The 23,515-nt window shown below is 39.6% G+C and overlaps 1 protein-coding gene across 1 annotated transcript in view; it reads right to left on the bottom strand.

The window, feature by feature from the left end:
• The window catches only part of ankrd50 (ankyrin repeat domain 50), a 47,198-nt gene extending 41,271 nt beyond the window's left edge, over nucleotides 1–5,927 (bottom strand). Inside the window, exons 1-2 of the mRNA XM_007260309.4 lie at nucleotides 5,526–5,927; nucleotides 3,294–4,705 (exon numbers count right to left, since the gene is read on the bottom strand). Of these exons, the coding sequence (XP_007260371.3) occupies nucleotides 3,294–3,784 (491 nt within the window). The 5' untranslated portion in view covers nucleotides 3,785–4,705; nucleotides 5,526–5,927. The remainder of the gene's footprint in view (nucleotides 1–3,293; nucleotides 4,706–5,525) is intronic.
• Between the last annotated feature and the right edge of the window lie 17,588 nt (nucleotides 5,928–23,515).

Raw genomic sequence — 23,515 nt, 5'->3', positions numbered from 1 at the left:
CATTAGGAACCTCTACAACTCTCTACTACATGCTGAGACGTCTGCAGTGTTACTCATCTGTTACACAAACACTACTACTGTATAATATTGTGTAGATCAATAAATATCACCCTAAATATCAGCCTACATTTGCTTCATTCGGGAACAGAGTATCTCCAAATACTCCACATTATCTTCATTTATCTCTACATAAATCCAAATCTTCTGCATCTTCTGCATCCTTCTATATAACAAAGGAACTCATGCTCATTTTGACAAAGAGCTCCTTTATGTTCTTAAGTAAGTTCTGAAGCAGCAAATCATCACATGTGAACTGGGTTAAAAAAGGCTAAAATGAATAATAAAGGACATATTAATATCATATTCAGAGTTCAGATTCTGACCTACAGAACTGAAATCAATAACGCTGATGACCAAACTTCACGGATTTACTCCACTGACCATTTAACCCACTACTCCCACACATGAACGAGTGTGTGTGTGTGTGTGTGTGTGTGCACTAAGTGACACCAGATGCTCAGACAGAGGGGCGTGTGTATGTTCATACTGCATACCAGGCCGGGGCAGTCCGGCTGACCCACTGCCTCAAAACAAGTCATGCGAGCTGGGGAAGGGGTACGAGTGTGTGTGTGTGTGTGTGTGTGTGTGAGAGGGGGACTGCCCCGCTTAAACACACGACTCGGTCCACAAATAACCCGTCAGCCCAGACCGGGTCAGCTTACGCCGGCGGTGCCATTTGTATCCGACGCCTCAGAGCGAGCCTAATCTGATTAAAGCTGAATAAGAAACTGATTCGGTTTATATTACATCAAGTATTTACATTAAAAATGCCCAATTTATAAAATCTGTGAAAGATGTGAAAAGTATCTCCATTCATTCATTAATCTGTAGGTGGAAGTATAGAGAATAGGGCTGCAGGTTATTAAAAAAAATTTACATTGCAAATGTTCTTTTGTCATGGTGATGTGCGAGTGTGCAATAGTTACATCAGGACTATCAGGACGTGTGATGATGTCACTTAAGGCAATTAAATCAAACACGTCATGTTGCAAAGTTTTATGTTTTGATTCCTGACACAAGAAGTAGATACACAGCGCTGTCTCTGTGTCTGTGTGAGTGACAGCCTGCTGCTGCCTGAGAAGCGTGAAGGGGAGGGGCAGGAGTAAGCACGAGGTAACCACATGCATGGCCTCCATCCACATGGTTGGGCACGTGCTCGTAAACACATGGAAAACGTGTGTAAAGCTCTGCTCCTCAGTCCAGCACAGTTTAGCAGTGCAGTTATTTCCAGTTACAGCTGAATTCACGCTTTTAATCGCAGAAAAAAATTATTTTTAGTCTTATTTACCTTTTAAAAAAACATTTAAAAGCTGATTAAGGGGCCGATTACTGTTGTTTTGCTCGGGTTTTGAGAGCTCTGCGCTGACTCAGCTTGATTAGTCCGGACGCCGGGAGATAGAGCGCGCACGGTTGGGGGCGGGGCTGGTGATGTCATGGTGATGCCCTGCTTTGTTTAATATCGAAATATATATCATCACATACATTTGCAATGTATTTTTTTCCAATATCATGCAGCCCTAACACACAGTTTATCTAGTCCCTGTACACTATTATAGAAGTATTGCCAATAGATTAGGACTCTCTGGAGCAGACGGGTGGTGATCGATTAACATCCTGATCTTAGTAACTTCACTGGACAGTAGAAACAGTTACTCCAACAAAAGCAGGATGCAGGCAGTGAACTCCACTGCATAGGAAGTTCTGCTTTTAAAGGTACGAATACAAACATGAAAGTGTCCTAAAATAACTGGCCTTACACAGCCTGGCACACACTGCAGAGCACTAACAGCATGGTGCTGCAACACACACACACACACACACACACACACTCATACCATGGAGGGGGTGCTTGGAGAGCAGTGTATTGGCCTGGTGAGTGTGTCTGTGAGTCTGATTGTGTGTTTATGTGTGTGTGTGTGTGTGTGTGTGTGTGTATTAGGGGTTTATGAGGGTGTGTATTAGCTGGAGTGCAGGGTTTGTGTTAGCTTCCTTTGTATAACAAGTATTTTACAAGCGTACAAACACCGCTCAAATCCCAGCGCTACACACCTGGGCACTGTGTGTGAGTGTGTGTGTGTTTGTGTTTGTGAGTGTTATAGCCTGCATTTATATTAGGACAGGGTGGTACTTATGATATTAATATTAATATTAATGCACTAAAACAATGTTCACACGACAGCATGATATCAAAATTATCCCTGTTTGTTGATACTGATCTCAATACATATTATATATTATTATACATCAAACCACCAAACTGAACTGCTTGAATTTTTGCACCAGGAGTAAAGCAGCATAAAGTTATCCAAAAGCAGTGTGTAAGACTGGTGGAGGAGAACATGATGCCAAGATGCATGAAAAAACTGTGATTAAAAACCAACCAGGGTTATTCCACCAAATATTGATTATTTCTGAACACTTAAAACTTTATGAATATGAACTTGTTTTCTTTGTATTATTTGAGGTCTGAAAGTTCTGCGTCTTTTTTGTTATATATATATATATATATATATATATATATATATATATATATATATATATATATATATATATATATATAAAGGCCTCAAACCCTTACATATCCATATCCTTACCATACCATTTACCACCTCCCCAATCCATACTCATCTAAACCTACTGCAGATACACCAACATACATTCATAACCAACCATACCAGTACGATATATCTAAATTAAAGAGTTTTTAAAGAATACAGACAGCAAAACACATGATAGTGAACAGCCAGATCCCAGATACTTTCTATGAGTATCAGGTAACAGCTTGGCAAAAGAAGCACAGTTTTATGGGCATTCCATTATGTTTATAATGCTCATCCTCCATCAGTTATAAAGCTGAAAGTGAAGATCAACATCAGATTATGTCAATATCATGATATTTTATCATCCTGCCTTATTTTACACCCAAAACCTCACTGCTCAGCTTTAATTCTTAACATGTAACTTCAGCACTGTTATCATCCAGCTAGCCACACACATTGTTAGAATTTTTAGACATTAGCATGATGAAAATGCAATTTGTGGGTTGGACACTTCCTGACCAATCTCTAATCTCCAATCTCCAAGTACCTTCAAAGCATCATTGGTATTTTTACAGAAAACGAAAAATGAAAAGTCTACAGAATGCCAATATACTGGTCAATTAATACATTCATTGGTCACACCACGTCTACCCCAACAACACAACCACAGAAACCACCCCAGCACTAACGTACCTTTTGAAGGCTTCACTGGGGTTCCTCTCGCACTCTCCGGGCTGCAGGGCGCTCTGGACGGCAGGGTCTCGGATCTTCTCCTCGTACTGAGGGACGAGACCCCCAGCTCGGATCTGAGCCACCAGCCCCCGAACGAAGCCACTCAGGCACACGGTGTCGGCGTCCTCTGCCCGGCAGAAGTGGAAGGCCAGGCAGAGCTGGTGGAGGCCGCGGTGGGCGCCCTGAGGGGCGGTGGGCCAGAGGAACTCGGTGCAGAGCGCCGTTTTACCACTTCCCGGACCTCCGACCAGAAGAACCCCCCAGGAACCTGACTTTCCCGTGCCGGATGAAGCTCCACCCCCTGGGTTTGGAGGTCCACCGGTGCTGCTCGGCGTGCCGGAGGTTCCAGCCGTGAGGTTGTTGGTCTTCTCCTGAAGGCAGTGCTGGATCTTGTGGAAGACCCATTCCCGGCAATAGAAGCGCTTCCCCTGCAGCAAACTGGTCTGAGCCATGATGGAAAGGAGTCAGGGTGGGCGTGGCTAGTTGAGTATACGAATATTCGGATTCATCTTAGTACTTGCTTGCGCAGTTGGGTACTTGAATAATAAGGCATGGGTGGTTAAACATTGAATCAAATCTTAAATATCGTATATAATGACACAGAATATCACATGTAAAACTTTGCGATGTCAAGATATGCAAGGATTATTCGCCAAATTAACAGTTGAATGAATTAAACATTCTGTACTTTTATCTTTAACAATAAACAACAGAAAATACTCTCTTGTTGAAGATTAAAAATGATCTCAACGCATAGTGACTAAAGCAGGGTGACTTTGGCGCCTTCCAGGTTGCCAAAGCCTGGTGGGTCAACAGTGACCAGGTTCACCATCAACACCCCAATCCATCATGTCAATAGTGACTTCACTTTACTTCACAGTGAGTCAGACTCCAGGTTTATAATCCAATCCCAAGGCTTATTCCACAGGTATTAATTACTATGTCATCAAGTCACCAATCTTCACCAACGTTCACCAAAGGTCTGGACTGGTTGGGCGTTCCCTTTCAGAGCGAGGGTTGTAACGAGGAGGTCACAAGAGGACAGCAGTCGGTGCAGTGATTAGGGTTGAAGTGCCCTAGAACGTTTTCCAACTTTTCCATTAGTGTCCAGCATTTCTGACCACTTCTCAACAGGAATAAACCACATAAAAATGGATTTGATGGCTTTTGGTAATTGGAACGAACTACCACAGCGGTTGACGCCGAAAAGGCGATGGAGGTATAACTACGAAGGGAGCACTTTCCATCACATAAATCGCATTAGTCATCAGTCCATCAGTGCATCACTCTATCATTACATCGTTCCATCGCCACACAACACCACTTTCCTTCTACTTATTCTTCTTCTTTCGTTCTTCTACTTCTAGTTGGACCTAAAAAACACAAACAAACAAAAAGACTAGTAGTCAACATACTCAATCATACTCTTCAATAGACAACAAAGCGTTCTACAGCTCTGGAAACAAAAAATGAAGGGATCACTTCAGTTTCTGAATCAGTTTCTCTGATTGTGCTGTTTATAGGGTTACGTTTGAGTGAAATGAACATTTCTCCCATTTAAAGCATTTATTTGCAGAAATTAAGATATGAGAGAAAGATACTATCCATAAAGTTTTAAGAGTTCAGAAATCAATATTTGGTTTTCATGTTCATGTTTCATGTTCTCCTCCACCAGTCTTACACACTGCCATTGGGTAACTTTATGCTGCTTTACTCCTGGTGCAAAAATATGAAAATTCCAAGCAGTTCAGCTTGGTTTCTTGATTATCTTCCTCTTGATTATATTCCAGAGGTTTTTAATTTGGTTAAATCAAAGAAACTCATAATTTTTAAGTGCTCTCTCATTTTTTCCAGAGCTGTAGAGTGCACTTCCTCCTCAGCCCCCAAACAACCAACAAACCCACCAACCCAGAAGCCCACCCCCTCAAAAATGGGGCTTTAAATTGCCCTCAATGTCCATCCCTGCAGCACAGGGGCAACAACAAGCCCACCAGTTCAGTTTTTACCCCCTTCTTCACCTACACCACCATCCTCACCACCATCTGCTCAACGTTTAAAGGGTTAAAATCAGGTAAAAACAGGACTTTTCCAGGCAGGACACTCTGATAAGGTTTCTTGAAGCTGAAGAACCAAAGGAACCCAAAAAAGCTGAGCTCAGCTGGCTTCACCCAGTAACACAGTAACTATAAGCACCTCCTCACAGCCCCGCAGATCATCCAGGTCCTGCTGCCTCTTTCAAACAACAGCGCGTCCTGCAGTCCTGCTCCCCGTCCTGCTCCCGGTTTCCCGGTGCTTCTCCGCGCAACCAGTGGTGTACAGCAGCCCGAGCTCGAGCTCCGGCGACGGTAACTTCAGTCGGACGCGGTTAGATACATTGTTTCTCGCGGCGGCGGCGCGCGGCGCGCGGGGGGGTTGGTTGGGGGGTTTAGCGTGTAATAACCGACCGCCGGTCGCTCCGTTTCACCTCGCGGATCCGCGGGGGTCGGTATCTCCTCTCTATAATCCAAAAGTACCCGGATTAAACCCGGATCTCCAGCAGCGGCCGCCGTTCTTATTCCAAAGGCGACCTTATTCTCTCTCTCTCTCTCTCTCTCTCTCTCTTTCAGTAGCTCGCTCGCTCTTTCTCTCTTTCTTGCGCCGAAGCTCCTCCCACCTCCCCGCTCGCCCCGCCCACACGCGGCAGCAGCCGCGCTCGGAACGCTGGGAATTGTAGTTTTACACCGAAATTAAACAGAGTTTGTTTATCAATCAATCCATCAATAAACCAACCTTTATTTTGACTTGGAATTACATTGAGGGCAATAGAGATTAGCATGACAAAGCAAATAATAACTACCTTTAATCATTTTAAAACAATTTAAAATAAACAAACATATATACTTCCGAGCAAATATACAATATATACCTTCAGACCCATTTCTATATATTGATTTTCAAATTTAAAAACCAAATCAGATCAATTCAGTGATCAGCTCATTAATGTTTTTTTTTTATCTTACTGTGGGAACATAGCATATATATATTGTATAAGATTATATACATATATTGTATATGGTTAAAATCATGATGTAATATAAATGACAATGTAATAACAATTTTATAACTATTATAGATTAGTTATAGGGCAGCCTATAACTTGACTGTAACCTCAATTGTGTCAGTGTTTACAATTTTAGTTTTGTTAATATTACTATATTATTATTAACATTTCCATAACACTTTTTATAACCAATCAGATCCTATTTTCTCCTCCTCTTTAACTCTTTAAAATCTTTCAATAAACAGAGATAATGGAACTGTGGTATAATTAAGCAATTATATAATAATAATAATAATAATAATAATACTGCGTGATGTTATGGAGTGATGTTGGATCTGTGTGGAGAACAGTGCTGGTGGTTATGTAACGCTGAAGGACGGGTGGCAGGTTGATAGGTGGACTGGGAGCACTGGTGTGGGTGAGTAATGGAGCTGGTGGGCGAGCCGATGTTCTGAAAGGCGGCTGATTACGGTGGAGGACCGACTCCTCCGGGCTGTTTCGGGAGGAGGGGGTTGTTTCCTCTGCTGGACACAAAGAAACTGAGAAAATTGTGGTAATTATCAGAACTCCTGTGATTGGCTGAGACCCAGACGAGTGTGTTTGGGGGTGAGAGATGCTGATGATGGGATGACGGGATGTGGAGGCGAGATTAGAGCTCAGTAATGATGCTGGATTTATTCACTGTCTGTTTATTACATGCTTATAAACACTTCATAGTAAATGAATAGTGAAGTGATCTATCAGACTATGAAGGAACACATGGGGAATCATGTAGTAACTTAAAAACAGTGTTAAACAAACCAAAATACTCTGTGAAGCTTTCAAATTAAGTAAGAATATATTCCACAGAATTGGAAAAAAATTCAAGCAGTTCAGCTTGGTTGTGTGTGTGTGTTTGTGTAAACAGATGGTGACCCATTCTGGAGTGTGAGTATGTAGGTTAATAGAAGACTATTACTGCCAGTACATACTGGTTTCCCCTGCTGGGGTTTGAAAAGAAACTGGAGACGAAAAAAAAAAAAAAAAACCCAGTGTTTAATAATGACAATCATCTATCAAAATTCATAATCTCAATTCTCATATCCTCATATTAAATATTCAGTACCATAATGATACATAACCAGTACAGAATACTGAACATTTTATAGTCAAATCTAAATCATTCATAAAGTACATAGTAGATAATAAATCATTTATAATGGATACTGAATTATTTATAATAGGCACAAAATAATACATTGTACACAATGAATAATTCATAGTGTCTTCTAAATCATTTATAGTGGTTACTTGATAATTCATGGCGGATACTGAATAATTCATAGTAGATGCTTGGTGATATATGGGAGCCCTGGAGCTTTACAGGACATTAATGAAATCAGATCTGGATCAGTGTGGGTTTATTTAATCAGAGTCTCGCTGTGAGATAATCAGAGCAAACAGGCAAATCAGGACGAATACACCACTCTCTCTCCCCCAGGATAGAGAGAGAGAGAGAAAGAGAGAGAGAGATTTGTTAAATAGATACCCATACACATATTAAATACATTAAAATATAATTTCAGAAAAAACAGATTTATTTCTTTCAGAACAGAGCAGACAAATAGGCACATGTATATAGATGTCATATTTTGGGCAGATATTTTTGATTGGTGGGTTTATGGAACATTATACCACAGTTAGTTCTGACCCTGTAATGTGAATGGCTGAGAGGCATTCTATGAGTGCCGTTATCAGCCGGTAATGCACTGTGTAACCGAAGCTCTCCATGTATTACTCCGCCACATACAGATAACCTAGCAACCATGCAGCGCTTACAAACCAAACAGCGCAGCTACAAACAAACAGAGCAGCAATGGAACTATTTTAACTGGAGGAGTTTTTATAACCAAACAGATCCTATTTTCTCCTCTTCTTAAGGATGGAGAGAGAGAGGGAGAGAGAGAGAGAAAGAGAGATGTAGTGAATATAAAGATTAAACTCAGACTAACATACTGTACAGGCACCAGTTAATATCCAAATACATTGGATACAAGATTCAAGGTGTTTGAAAGGTGGGGCTAAAAAATTAACAGTACGTAATGAGAAAACATAAATAGATGGAATAGATGCAAGTTTAAGGATAGGAATAATCTATATATTTTCTATAATAACTTAAAAAGTGCTTAAAAAGAAGTTTATTAAAAACACTGCCCTAATCTCTCTCTCTCTCTCTTTCTCTCTCTCTCTTTCTCTTTCTCTGGTGATCTGCTGTTACGGGATGGATGTGGGTATTAACCACAGCTAAATCGCCATATTTGGACAATGGAAAACTAAACTGTCCCTGATTTATCTGTTTTGAACATCAGAGACAAAAACAAGTTAAACGTGGCGGGAAATTCAGAAAATACCAGAAATTACATCACCTAACTACCAATTATCCTCATACATCATGTGGTTAACCCACACAGACGTGAGGTAAAGTTAAAATATGACTACTGTGTTACAATCTGCATAAAATGTTCTATAGTGAAAATATGGGTAGTGTACCCCTAACTAACTCGATTAAAAGAGCAAAAACTGTACTATAGTGAAATACAGATACTGTACCCCAATCCAACTCAGTTAAAAGACCAGAAACTGTACTATAATAAATCTACAGATAATAAATCATCATCTAACTCAATTTAAAAAACATAAAAACTGTACAATATTGAACATATAGGTACTGTATCCCAATCCAAGTAAATTCAAAGAGCTAAACCTGTACTATAGTGAAAGTTCTGAAACTGCATCACAATCAAACTCAATTAAAATATCATATACTGTACTATAGATAAATTATGAGTGCTATATCAGAGTCAAACTCAATTAAAAGAGCAAGAACTGCAGTAACTGAAAAAGTATAAAACTCTACTGTATTTTATTGAAGAACAAAAATGTCTAATGTTGTAACCCTTTTTAGATTTAACTCAACGTAACATAAAAGAGAAAGATAATGCACTAAAATACAGCAGTGATTTCAGGTCTGTCTGTAGAACTGAGAGGATTGTTGGGGGGAAGTGTGGAAAGTGAAGTGATGCTCTGCTTTTTCCACTTCGCTCCTGAGAGCGGCTGAAAATTGTTGAAATCTCAGCGTGAAAGAAAAATGACTCTGTCGTTCCTCCAGAACTGAAAAGATGAATCACTTCTCGTCTCCAGCGTCCAACTAAACGCCACTTTAACACCGCGCAGAACCGCCAGAGTTCCTCACTGATCCTCATCATTACCCAGATCTGATCATCATATTACACACATCTACCCCATCACCCACTCTACACTTCTCTCTATATATCTCTCTATAACTATCTCTCTCAGACTCCGGCTGCTGATGGAGAAACAGCAGCATGATCTACTGTACTCTCTCTCTCTCTCTCTCTCTCTCTCTCTCAGACTCCGGCTGCTGATGGAGAAACAGCAGCATGATCTACTGTTCTCTCTCTCTCTCTCTCTCTCTCTCTCTCTCAGACTCCGGCTGCTGATGGAGAAACAGCAGCATGATCTACTGTACTCTCTCTCTCTCTCTCTCTCTCTCTCTCTCTCTCAGACTCCGGCTGCTGATGGAGAAACAGCAGCATGATCTACTGTTCTCTCTCTCTCTCTCTCTCTCTTTTGACTTTTGCACTGCAAACACTGTAACTCAATAATTTAAGTGTTGTAAGTGGCAAAAAAACACCTTTAAAACAGCAAAATATTGACAAATCACAAAACCCCCAACTGGAGGAGTGTGTGTGTGTGTGTGTGTGTGCAGCTCCAGCAGACTGTAAATAACTTCTCCAGTCTGAAATATTCATGTCTGGAGGAGGAGCGAGACAGAAAAAGAGAGAGAGAGAGAGAGAAACAGAGAGATTATTATTATTATTATTATTATTATGTTATTTATTGGTGCATATTTTGACTATGGTTCTTGTGTTTAAGTGTTTATTGAATATGGGTGATGTATGCATAACTAAATCAAATAAAAGAGCAGAACCTGTGCTATAATGCAAGTCAATTAAAATATCATATACTATACAGTAGTGTAGATATGAGTATTTGATCACAATTAGGCTCAATTAAAAGAATATAAATTGTAATATGGTGACATTGTGAGAAATTAAAAGAGCAATAACTGCAGTATATTTTTAACTTAAAAGTATAAAACGTATAATCGGTGTATATTGTGACTATGGTTCTTGTTTTAAAGTGTTTATTGAACATTTTTTTCAAATAATAATTCAGTTATTAGTGATTTTAACTGTACAAAGTGCCAATTATATTCAAATAAAATAAAAGTCATATTTAATAAATGTAATAAATCTTAATACATAATTAAAGAACAAGACCTTAATAATCCTGTAATTTCTGAGAGATGTTCTGTCAGCCTCTGTCTCTCAGAGATCATCTGATATTAATAACCTTCTGCTCAATAATTCATCCTAAAATAACCCAGTAAAATATCAAACAGCGACGTGTCATCATCCTGAACGCAGGACATGTTTCAGACGGGATCGCGGGTCCCCGGGGTCCTGAAGCTCCTCTGTCTGATCTGAGGAATCTCTGCAGGATCTGATCTTCTCTCTGAGCTGAATTATACTGAGATATTAATAATTATTATTATTCTGAGATCATTATGTGTGGAACTGACAATATTAAAAATAAATAAATTAATAAAAATGTAAGTAAATCACTCAATAAAATTAATGTGGTGATTAAAACGATAAAGAATAGTTATATTAATATAAAAATAAATACATATACATAAAAAATATATCTTAATAAATTGTTATTTGTGGGTTTCTTTATTAATATTGTTTAAATTCTCTTTAAAATTCATTTGTTTATTTATTTACGCAACTATTTATTTCTGCTTTCATTTATTTCACGGTTTATTTATTTCTGTTTTTTCTTGTCCTTATATGATAATAAAGGGGCTTCATTATATATCAATACGAATTATAAATAAACAAATTACTCCAAAGAAAAATATATTTATTTTTATGTACATGTATTTATTTTTATATTATTTTTAATTACGCTTTACTTTTAATCAACATGTTACTTTTATTGATTGATTTACTTACGTTTTTATTTATTTTTGTTTATTTTTAATTTGGGCAGTTTTGGTCCTCCATAATTATGAGAAAGCTTTTTAACCCTCTTGTTTTGTTCTGGGTTAAATTGACCCATTTTAAAGTTTGAAGATCTAGGAAAAATAGTTAAAAGTATTTTTTTTTTCAGAATTTTTTTTTTTCTGCTTGTCTTAATGAGTGTAATCAACATATAATATAAAAATATTTATATTTTAGTTATATTTCTTTTAGACTTAATATTTAATTTTTTTAAGTGAAAAATCTTTATTCTGTTTATATAAGTAAAATAAAATTATTAAGAATATGAAACCATGTTTTATATAGTTTTGTTAAAAACATTATTACTGTCCAATATTTTGGAATTCTTTGGAAACTCTTTACAGCATATGAAAGTTTTTAAAGTTCATATTGGTGCATTTTGTCCTGAAAACCACACCAGTATCTGAGTCAGCAGGATGATCTGTGGAATATTCCTGGAATTCTGGAGTTTTCCACACTGGAGCTGCAGAACATCTTTATACTGGGAGGGTTCGGGAGTTTCAGACACTTTAATTGCATAAGTATATACAGTAACTCTAATTAGCACAGCAGCGCTCCGGCTACACTCAGAACACGTCTAAACAAGAACTTCCCTCACGCTCTAAACTCATGCTGAGCATCTTTAATCCTTATATCTGTAAAAATAATATATTTTTAAATTTTGCATTATTTTGCATTATTTGAGGTCTGAAAGCTCTGTATCTTTTTTTGTTATTTCAGCTATTTCTCATTTTCTGCCAATAAATGCTCTAAATGAGAATATTTTTATTAGGAATTTGGGAGAAATGTTGATTACAGTATTATAGTTTATTAATAAGTTTATTGGGGGGTAAATCTGTATGGATCCTGCAGCACATTTACCCACAGATGTTGCTACAGCTGGGCCTGTAGATCCTGTAGCTCTACACTCGTAGGTTGAAGCTGAAGCTGAGTCCCAGCTGCTCCATAAATGCTGGATTGGTGATACATCTGGATAGCGGGAAGGACGAGGAAGTGCTGCAATCTGGTGGAGACTGTGTTCCTGGGTACTGGGTGCGGGTCGGGGTGGGGTGAGGGCAATGGTGGGGGTCGTGTTAAGGTGGAGGGAGGTACCAGTGCAGACCACCTTAATAAATGTTTTATAACCTGGGTGTGAGAGAGAGAAAGAGAATGGGAAATGTGGAGCTTCAAACTCTCAGATCAAAGAGTCCGGGTGGGGGAGGGGCAGGGGTCCTGGGACTGCTTACACACACACACACACACTCACACACACACACACACACACACACACACACACACACACACACACACTGTTGTCTTTGATGAGTGCGGTGATGAGTTATTCACATGAATGTACTCAACAAATAATATATATAAATATATACAGTATATATATATATATATAATTCTGCCTTTGTGTAGATGCTGCTGAATACATGGTATGGTTGACACAATGTTCACCTCCAACTCATTATACACTGTGTGTGTGTGTGTGTGTGTGTGTGTGTGTTTAAGTGTGTGTGTGTGTGTGTGTGTGTGTGTGAGGGAGAGAGAATGAATAAGAGAATGGAAAATGTGGAGCTCTCTCATCAGCCAATCACAGTCAAAAGTGAAGTGTGTTGGGGGAAGGGTCAACGGCCCTGAGACTGCTGTCACCACACACACACACACACACACACACACACACACAGTGACCTGAGGGGGTGTGTATCTAAGTGTGGCAGGCAGCAGACTCAACGCAAATCAGCTACTGAAGTGTAAACACACACACACACACACACACACACACACACCAAGACGCACACATGCACACACTCATAGCCAATTATCCACACACACACACACACATCGACAAAAGAAATATCTGCACCCATATGGAAGAGGATTGTGGGATTGAAATTTTACTCATAAGGAAGATAAAAGTTATCAGGATCAATAAATGATTATACATTTAGGCTGATATAGGTATTATATATTGATCTGCACATACAATTATATCTGATCTGTGGAAGTTTTCTATCCTGTGGGTTCTGAGTATTGAAGTATTGTATAACTACAGTCTGTTATTATTCTATTATTATACAACTACAGAGTGAAATATATATATATATATATATATACATATGATCATAATGTTATGCTTGATATGCTGTATATATATATATATATTATACATTATAACTGATGTTTACACAAAGCAGGTTTATTTTGGATCTATACACACACACACACACACACCACCCACTGTACTGTACCTGCATTATATTCAGAAAAGCTGAATGTGTTGCATCACATATATTAATGACACACTGATGGAGTCACATGATGAAATCAGCTGAAATAAGATCTGATGAAAGAGCTCAGAGGAAACATACAGATCCTTATAGACCATCTTCTACTAATCATCAGAACCACAGCTCTACTGCTCCTCTACCTGTCTGTCTGTCTGTCTGTCTGTCTTTCTGTCTGTCTACCTGTATATCTGTCTGTCTGCCTGTCTGTATATATCTTGCTAGCTTGCTATCTAATCTTATGCTTTCACTCTCTGACCACTTTATTGGAAACACCCTACTTACCTGCCTACCTACCTTGTGCAACCACTCTCTGGCCACTTTATTGGAAACACCCTACCTACCTACCTGCCTCATGCTTCTACTCTCTGTGGCCACTTTATTGGAAACACCATACCTACCTACCTACCTACCTACCTTGTGCTTCCATTGTCTGTGGCCACTTTATTGAAAACACCCTACCACTATACTCTGACGCTATTTTAACAGCACAGGGGCACAAGGAGTGAAAATAGACTGTTGATGGGGTGTAAGATAGCAATGAACATCACGCTGTGCCTTGTGCAGGGGGTACGATAGGACCCACAGTGTCTTATGGTGTCAATAATTCTAGGACACGTTGCCCTTAATGTCCTAACTTTCTCCAGGAATAATATAATATGTCCCCGTGTCCTAACAAAGCATGAGAACATCAGACCTTCATAACGCTGAGACAGATCTGCACTGACAGCTGACTCCTCATACCACAATCCTCCAGTGTGTGTGTGTGTGTAGGGTGTGTGTGTGTGTGACTGTCAGAGACAGCGCTGGTCTCCCCGGCTACCTGCTGGTTATCTTATATCAGCGAGACGAGAAGCTCACATCATCTGTCATCAGGTTCTGTAGCAGCGTCTGAAGAATTTGGGATGGGGACGGGCTGACGCTCGACACGCCGCCGAGATGTTCTTCAACCCACTCGCTGTTTTTATCAGAACCAGCAGCATGTTTTATTCATCTAACAGCACTCCTCACGCTCCACTCGCTGTTTTTAGGACAGAAATATCCTGAACTCATCCTAAAACTGAACACTGGGGCTGTCTAATACTGAGGAGGATCCACTCCTGCTGCCAACACTTCTCCCAAATTCCAAATAAAAATATTTAAGTTATTTAGAGCATTTATTTACAGAAAATGAGAAGTGACTGAAATAACAAAAAAAGATGCAGAGCTTTCAGACCTCAAATAATGTAAAGAAAACAAGTTCATATTCATAAAGTTTTAAGAGTTCAGAAATAATCAATATTTGGTGGAATAAACCTGGTTTTTAATCACAGTTTTAATTTCATGCATCTTGGCATCATGTTTTCCTCCACCAGTCTTACACACTGCTTTTGGATAACTTTATGCTGCTTTACTCCTGGAGCAAAAATTCAAGCAGTTCAGTTTGGTGGTCTGATGGCTTGTGATCATTCATCTTCCTTTAGATTATTCATAAATAGAAATATAGATAGATAGACAGACAGACAAACAGATAGATAGATAGATAGATAGATAGATAGATAGATAGATAGATAGATAGATAGATAGATAGATAGATAGATAGATAGATAGATAGATAGATAGATAGATCAGCTGCTGTGTCCCAGTTTGAGCTCTTTACTTCTCAGTAGGGGACATGGCTGAGAGTGTGTGGTGGTGGATTGGAACACAGGCCTTAACTCAGCACTCTCCAGCTCCCTCAGAGAGCAAACACACTCTCTGTGGCTGCCCTGCCACACAGCCTGTCACACAGCAATAGAGCTGTTTAGGTGGCAGCCTGGCACACATACACACACACACACACACACACACACACACACCCCGCTGTGCATTCCCATGGTTTAACTGAGGTCCTCGCTAAGCTAAGAGGCTCATCAATCTCCCAGATTTAATCGGCGACGCCTCTGCCGCGCATTACTTATGCATTCATTGATCTCTGATTAAAATTCATGAGATGCGAGACTGAGAGGGAGGGGCTAGGCTAATCACTCCACTTTCCTTCAGTCGTCAGACTGCGGGTGATTTAAATATCAGATCTGAAGGATCCCGCTGTTTATAATCAGACAGACTGACTCGTCTAGAGCTTCTGCCTCAAACTCCACCTCACACTGAATATCCTCAGATAACCCCAAACACAAACTCACTATATAACTATACTGCACTCTATAGCACTATAAGTACTGGAACACACCTCTTAATCACTAAATTCAGTGACTACTGACTACTACTGACCCCCTACTGCCGTCTACTGACTCCTACTGACCCTTACTGACCCATACTGATCTTTACTGACTTCTACTGACCCCCTACTGCCTTCTGCACACTCTTTCTGACTCCAACTGAATCTTACTGACCTATACTTTCCCATTCCCATAACCAAATGACACCTACTGTCTGCTACTGACTTCTACTGACCGCTACTGACTCCTACTGACCTCTACATACTTTTTACTTACCCCTACTAAGTTCGACTGACACCTACTATCTGCTACTGACTCCTACTGACCCCTCACTGCCTTCGATTTACTCCTACTGACACCTACTACCTTCTACTGACTGCTACTGACCTCTGCTGACTCCAACTGACCCCTACTTACCCCATACTGACCCCCTACTGCCTTCTACTGGCTCTTACCTACTTACTTACTAACCCTTGCGGACTGATACTAACCCCTACTGACCCCCACTATCCCCTACTGAACCCCTACTGACTCCTACTAATTCTTACTGACCCCTTATCTACTCCAACTGACACCCACTGTCTGCTACTATCTCCTACTGACCCCTACTCACCCCTACTGACACCTACTGACTTCTTCTGACTCCTACTCTTTGCTACTGACCTCTACTGACACCTACTAACATCTAATGCCTCCTACTGACACCTATTGACTTTTTCTGACCCCAACTTCTACTGAGACCCACTGTCTGCTGCTGTCTTTTAGAGGATGTATCTGTAAAAAGTTCCACAATATATCCATAACTGTAACCTGATTCTATTCTAGGTCACCAGACAAGTGTTAATGCCAAGCTTGAAGCAGATCTACTATGTTAAATTCGATTTTTGGATGATTTAACTTATTAATAGAAGGGTTTACACAGATATTAGAATGTATAATGCAGTTTTGGATATATAATATATTGTGTAAGTTGCATAAGAACTGAACATGTCTGGTGTTGATGTTCAGTCTGCTGTAGAATAGATGTGTATGCTACACCTGCTCAGACCATTTCAGTAATGGTTCTGGATTGGACCCATTAGAGTGACAGCTGAAATGATCGCTTTTAGTTCTGACCCAAAAGCTCCCGTTTTACTGCTCAGACAATTCGCTCCAGTATAAATGTGTGTCAGCTGCAGGCACTTCTCAAAAATATCGGAATTATATTGTTAAATGGATTCTGGGTGAGTAATAAATGCCCTTTTAAAGAGAGAGAGAGATGGAGGAAATAAGAGGGAGAGAGAGAGAGAGAAAGAGAGAGGCAAAAATCTTGCAACAAAACAGATTTATAACCTTTCACAAGTGTATTATTAAGACTTAAAACTAATAGATTTAATTGATATAGGCCACAAGTCCAAACTTTCGTGGACACGTCTTCTTATGAGTACATTAATTTACCTTAAGTTGCACATATGTACACATTAGAAACTAATAAAGATAATGTAAAATGTTTTGGCTGCAATGAGAAAAAGAAAGGTACAGTTTGTTTGCTGGATAATTGCATGAATAGAACTCTTCTCCAACTGTTAAACATGGGGGTGGATGGATCATACTTTGAGACTGTGCTGCAGCCAGTGGCCTATAAGATAAGAAAAGGTTTAGGATGGGTGTAATTAGTAAGCAGCATGCTCATGGAAAGATGGCAACATAGCTAAAGTCATAGAGGATGATACTAATCCCGTATGAAGTGTTATGTCAGTGTGGCTTTTATTGCATTTCTTATAATGTGAACCAGACAAAAAACCATTTAAACATCCAAACAGTTCTTTAACTCAAAAACACTCAAAGTTTGATGTGTAGAATCGAAATGTATGTTTCTAAATTATGTTATCATTGAGTTCATAACTCATAACTCTTAACGAGAGGAAATTTATTCACAGCACCTGAGGGTCCCAGTAAATCTGGAGGGTGCAGCATCTGATTAAACAGGCACTAATTAGACCCATTTAAAGCTTGGCTCTGAGCTTTATTCGCCTGTAAACGAGGTGCTGAGCGCCGGTTCTGCACACAGACGAGCGTTAGCGAGAGATCGGCTTCCAGCTGCAGATGTTTTGATCGTGGCGAGAGTCCGCAGGGTCTGAATTCCACCCTCAACCTGTTTGTCTGTTTTGAGTTTCTTCAGTTTATCATTAACTGAGAGCAAATTCCCCTGTGAAGGTCAGAGAGAGAGAGAGAGAGAGAGAGAGAGAGAGAGAGAGAGGGTGTTATGATACACACTGAAGGCCAGAGATAACCGAATGCTCTACAAGCTGCCAGACCTTCTTAAATTCTCATGCATGCAAAGTTTTGGCAAAAGTGGTTTGAGCCTGTTCCCATATTATACTCAGCAACAGGGGTGCTGGCAAAAGTGGTTTGGACTGATTCCCATATTACACTTGGCAGCCGAGGTGTTGGAACGTGTGATACTTCTAAAAGATGTAATTTGAGTCTAGAATTCAGGTCTAGATTCAAATAAATGTTGAGCCAATGAAACTCAGGCTTGGCATGAGTTCCCCTAGCCCTATTTCCACACCCCCGGTTGCCAGGTATGGAACACAATCAATCTCCTGTAAAGACAAAGCTCAATTTGTGCCAAAAGCACCATGTTTAAGGTATTATAGGGTCAAGACTGTTCTTATTTCGTTATAATGAAATGCTAGTTCTGATTAGTTGTGCTGTTTTTCTTCTTATAATGTAGCTAATGCTAATGCTAACATCATAGTCATGCATTGACATTTTGGACTAGCCAAGCTAGTAAACAGACATCCAGGTGAATATGGTCTTGTTGGTCAGGTGGGGTGTTTCTGATTAAGTGGCCACAATGAGTAGAAGCACAAGGTAGGTGGGTGTTTCTAATAAAGTGGACACAAAGAGGAGGCACAAGATAGCTAGGTCGATTGTTGTATTATAAAGGAGTTGGCATCCGGGTTGTTGGTGCAAGAAATTCAGGCTGATTCCCATATTACACTCCAATTGTGGCCAATTAGTGAGTTGAAGTGCTATGTAGATAGGGTGTTTCTGATAAAGTGGCCAGAGACTGTATAAATTGTCGCTGTCCAATGAAAAACAAGTATCTCCAAAACAGCATTTTTACAGGAGAGAGAAAAAACCTCCTAAACTTCCATTGGAAGTCAATGTAAAAAGAGTTTATTTCAGGTCATTTTGAAGTATTTGAAGTGTTGGTCCATCCATCAGAAACTTGTTTTCCATTGGACAGCGATGTTATGGACTGTACCCCGTGGTGATGTGCAGGATGTGATATGATATGAATCTAGAAGTGTGTTTGAAGTGGGAAGTTTTACAGTAGTGTCTGTAGGTGGGCATGTTCACCCACACGTTTGCTCCGCCCTCATTAAACACCTGGTACAATGTGAAATGCCCTCTGGGATGGAACTGGAGCTGCAGTGGGCGGAGTCTGGCGGCTGGGTGGATATAAGATAAGGCTCTGAGAGCAGGAACGTGTGGAGATGGATGGAGATGGTGGATGAGTGTGAGGTATGCTCTTAGACCAAACACTGATCTACACCTGATCAAAGAGATAGCGGTCACCCCGCATCCAGCTTCACCAGCAGAACCGGTGTCGCCAACAGTAGCAGTCCAGAGATCAGCCTGACCTGATTACAGATCAGTGTGAGGAACACACTGTTAATAAAATAAAGGAATAGTATCTGAAGCCAGTGTAGTGTTAGGAGTCTTGCCCAAGGACTCATATTGGTGTAGAGCAGCATCCAGTCACACAGGTTGGGAACTGAACCCTGGTCTCCTGTAGTGAAGGCGTGGTTGCTCATTGGCAGGAAGCAATGGGAGTTATCCACTGCACTATTGATACCAATGCTTCAGCCAGAATGTTCTTTTTTTGAGTTGTTTGTTAAGGAATGGAGATAGATTTGTGTTTTTATCTTATTTATAAACACTAATAAAAGGAATCTGAGGAGAATCTGCACTCCAAGAATAGAGACGCATTCTGGCAGAGAGACACAATTCAGCACAACACCTGGAGAGGCAATTCGCTGAACTGACAGTATGTCATCATTCTTCTAGAAACCAGTCAGTTTGGTGGTTTAAGTGAAATAAACTCTTTTTAATACAAAAATATATCGTTATTATATCATAGTTTCAGTTGATTTAAAAAAAAAAAACATATGATCATGAAAATTTGCCTTGAAGGCCTGGAAAAGTCACGGAAAAATCATGGAAATGTATTGGTTAAAAAAAGAGTTTGAACCCTGTTAATAGCCATGATTTCAGAGAAATCAATAAACAAACAGGTGCTTGAATAGTTTTGGTTGGTTAGTTTTGCTTGTAATCAAAGTTACGTATTGTTGTAATAGACGACCACAGTCTTTAATTAATTGATTGATTGATTCTTTCATTGGTACAATCAGGAAATGTTCCTCAAGAGTCCTTTAAGATTTCCTTAAGGCCTCGGCATACTTTCAGCGAAGCGAATTTCGTGAGCATTGCACGAATTCAAGGGCGCTTTCGCGAGCTTTTATTGTGGCATACTTTCTGTGCACACTTTCTGTGTTACAGCACCACTGCAGGTGGTGCTGTAACATTAGTAATGTTAAGTTTCATGACTACTGAAAAACTGAAAATGATCACCCATCTTGCTCTGTGTAGACAAGCTCAGTCTCTCTTTGAAATCGTCGAAAAGATGTTTGTTTTCTTGGTACGCCTCTTGTTTGACGACCAATCACAGTCGCGTTGTGTGTTCGGCCATGGAGTTCGCCCAGCTTCCATGTGCACGACACGGCGAAAGAAGCCCCTGTGTGACGTCCACGACTGTTCGTTTTCTCCATAATTACTTCACATTGTTCGCTAACGCCAGGCGAACGTCGTTTCCATATGAAGTATCCCGAGGCCTTTAGAGTTTCTTTCTCAGAACTGCTGAATATCTACCCGTTTTTCACTCTTTCCTCGGCTACCTGGGAGTGTCGGCCAGGATGCAGGGGCTGCAGTTTGGTTTCCTGGATCTGATGGATGTCATGTTTTCTTTTGAGCAGTCGTAGAAAAGAGAGTATTGTCCTGGACCTGATTTGTCGCTTACTTTTGGGAAGATTGAATATTTTATGAAACCACAGCCAGCGGCCTGGCTCTGAACGCTCTGGGATTAAGAGTAGACCACTGAAGCCGGGCTGAAGCTGGGCTGAAACAGAGCTGGCTCTTTGCTGGAGGGCTCTGCCGGTGGATCCGGTGCCCTGCGGTCGCTGTGGTACTTCAGCAATGCTGGAAATGTGTTGAGTCAGAGCGAGCTGAGCGGAGTGCCTCAGGGCTGTACGCTGGGACCACTTTGGCTCTGAATGAAGATACGTGATAGGGAGCTGCCATGAAGAAGAGGATTCTTTCTCTCCCACACTGAGCGGTACGGCGGGTGTACGGGGGGTACCGGGGCTTTGTCAGCAGGACGTTCACCTGCAGGGCGAGATCTCGCTGATTTACTGCGAGACGAAATATTAAAAAAAGCCTGTCATCTGTTTCACAGGGAGGCAGGGACTCACGATCACTCAGCAGAGATTTCCTCGCCTGGAGGACGAAATGTGAAGAAGAAGAAAAGTATCTCAGTGTTTGATACGTTATATATATATGTATACTAAATATACTAAAATGTTTTTAGACACCATTTCTATTAAAATGCATTCATTATTCAGCTATTTAAAGTTCCTCCACTGCAGATACAGGTGTGCAAATACCTGTAGAAAAGTACAGCCAACAGAACAGGACTTTATATTACAACTGTGATCTCTAGAATAATGATGGAGCTCCAGAATTTAGTGTAAAGTCTTCTTTGGACAGTAGAGTAGAGACAGTTACTTCAACAAATGCTGGTTAAAATCTTTTTAAAAGGGTTAATACCCTTTTTCATTTTTTAATGGAAACAATCAACGATTAGCTGCTCTAATGTGTTTATCTTCATCAGTCTTCATCAATTTCACTTATCCTGAAGAGTTATACATTTTATTAGCTGTTATACGCTTACATTATTACAGGAATTATTACTGAGTCCCATGACTTCTGCCATGTGTCATTGAAGCAGTGCAGAAAGAGCTCTGCACTGAGCTGTTGTAAATGTGGGGAGGAAAATGTGGGTTTCCTGCCAACATAAATAATAATAAATATAAGAATATCTATATTTGTAAAAATATTTTAAAAATATGTGAGTGCTAAATACAAACATAAATAAAATAAAATATGCATTGTTTAGAATTAAGGAAGAGTATTCAAATAAATGCTGAATTACAGAAATCCACATAAACAAACGTTGGCCGATGGCGCCCTCTAGAGCAGCAGTCCCGTTACTGCATGTAAAAAAATAGATGTGTTCTGGTATTGCATCATAAATCATATGGCAACAATGAGTGCCAGTTTCATCATTAAAATGTTTTTGATGGTCTTTGCGGTGACTGCACTTGAGGACACTTTCCAAGTTCTTGAAATTCTTTCTTTCGGATTGACTAAAAGCCATTTTTTTCTTTATTTAGTTGAGTAGTTGTTGCTTCTCATAACCTGGATTCGAACATTATTCAAATATTCACTATTCACTGTATACCTGTAACTCTACCTCTTCACTACTTTACTTTAACTGATGCTCTCAAACTTTACATTAAGAGACAAGAAATTCAAGTAATTAACTCTTGATGAGTTCAGCACAGCTGTTAACTGAAAGCCTGGATTACAGGTTACTCTACTTTACTACTAAAGCTGACTGAGAAAATCCAGCAGAGATGTTCAAAACTGAAAATCTAAGAATGTAAAATATAATAAAATATATTCTGGTTTGTTTAACACATATTTTGTTGTTTACTAAATAATTTATTTTTTTCAATGTTTTTCTACATAGTTTGGATGAGTTTAGCATTCATCTACAATTCAGAACATTTTATATTATAAATGGGTTGGTGGGTTCTATAATTTGTGTTGTTCTGTATCTCTCCTAAATAATTTCTAAATTAAGGTTGAGTTGCTGCAATAGAGTGATGTTGACTTGAACTTTCATTGAAGTACAGTTTATGTGTTTTTCACTGGTACTGAATATTAAAAAAGGGAGTAAAAACATGATAAAAAATGATGGGTTGTATTAAATGGGTTGGTGGGTTCTATAGTGGGTGTTGTTCTGAATCTCTTCACACTTTCTGATTAAGGTTGAGTTGCTGCAGTAGAGTGATGATGATGATGATGATGGTGATGATGGTTGTTTAAAGGGAAACTGGAGGGAAATTAAAACGACTCTTCAAACTCTGAACTCTGTTAAACAGTCTGAGAGAGGTTCTGTAATTCTATTGGCCGGTTCTTCTTGGACACACAGTAAGAGTCTGTCCTGATCGATGTCTGTGCTGTAAATCAGTCCTCTGCTCATTTCCTGCGTGTTGGAAACGTTAGCTTACTTAGAATTTTTCGGTACCACTTTAAAATAAGACTACCTTTATAAAGGGTTTATAAATGGTTTAGTTTATTAATGGTTACTAATTAGGTTGTAAATGCCTTACAAATCATTAATAATCAGTTATAACACATACGTAGAAAGGTA

Source organism: Astyanax mexicanus, chromosome 19, assembly GCF_023375975.1.
Source record: "Astyanax mexicanus isolate ESR-SI-001 chromosome 19, AstMex3_surface, whole genome shotgun sequence".
Lineage (NCBI taxonomy): Eukaryota > Metazoa > Chordata > Actinopteri > Characiformes > Acestrorhamphidae > Astyanax > Astyanax mexicanus.
Note: the sequence above shows the minus strand (reverse complement) of the source record. Positions and strands in the feature narration are given on the sequence as shown.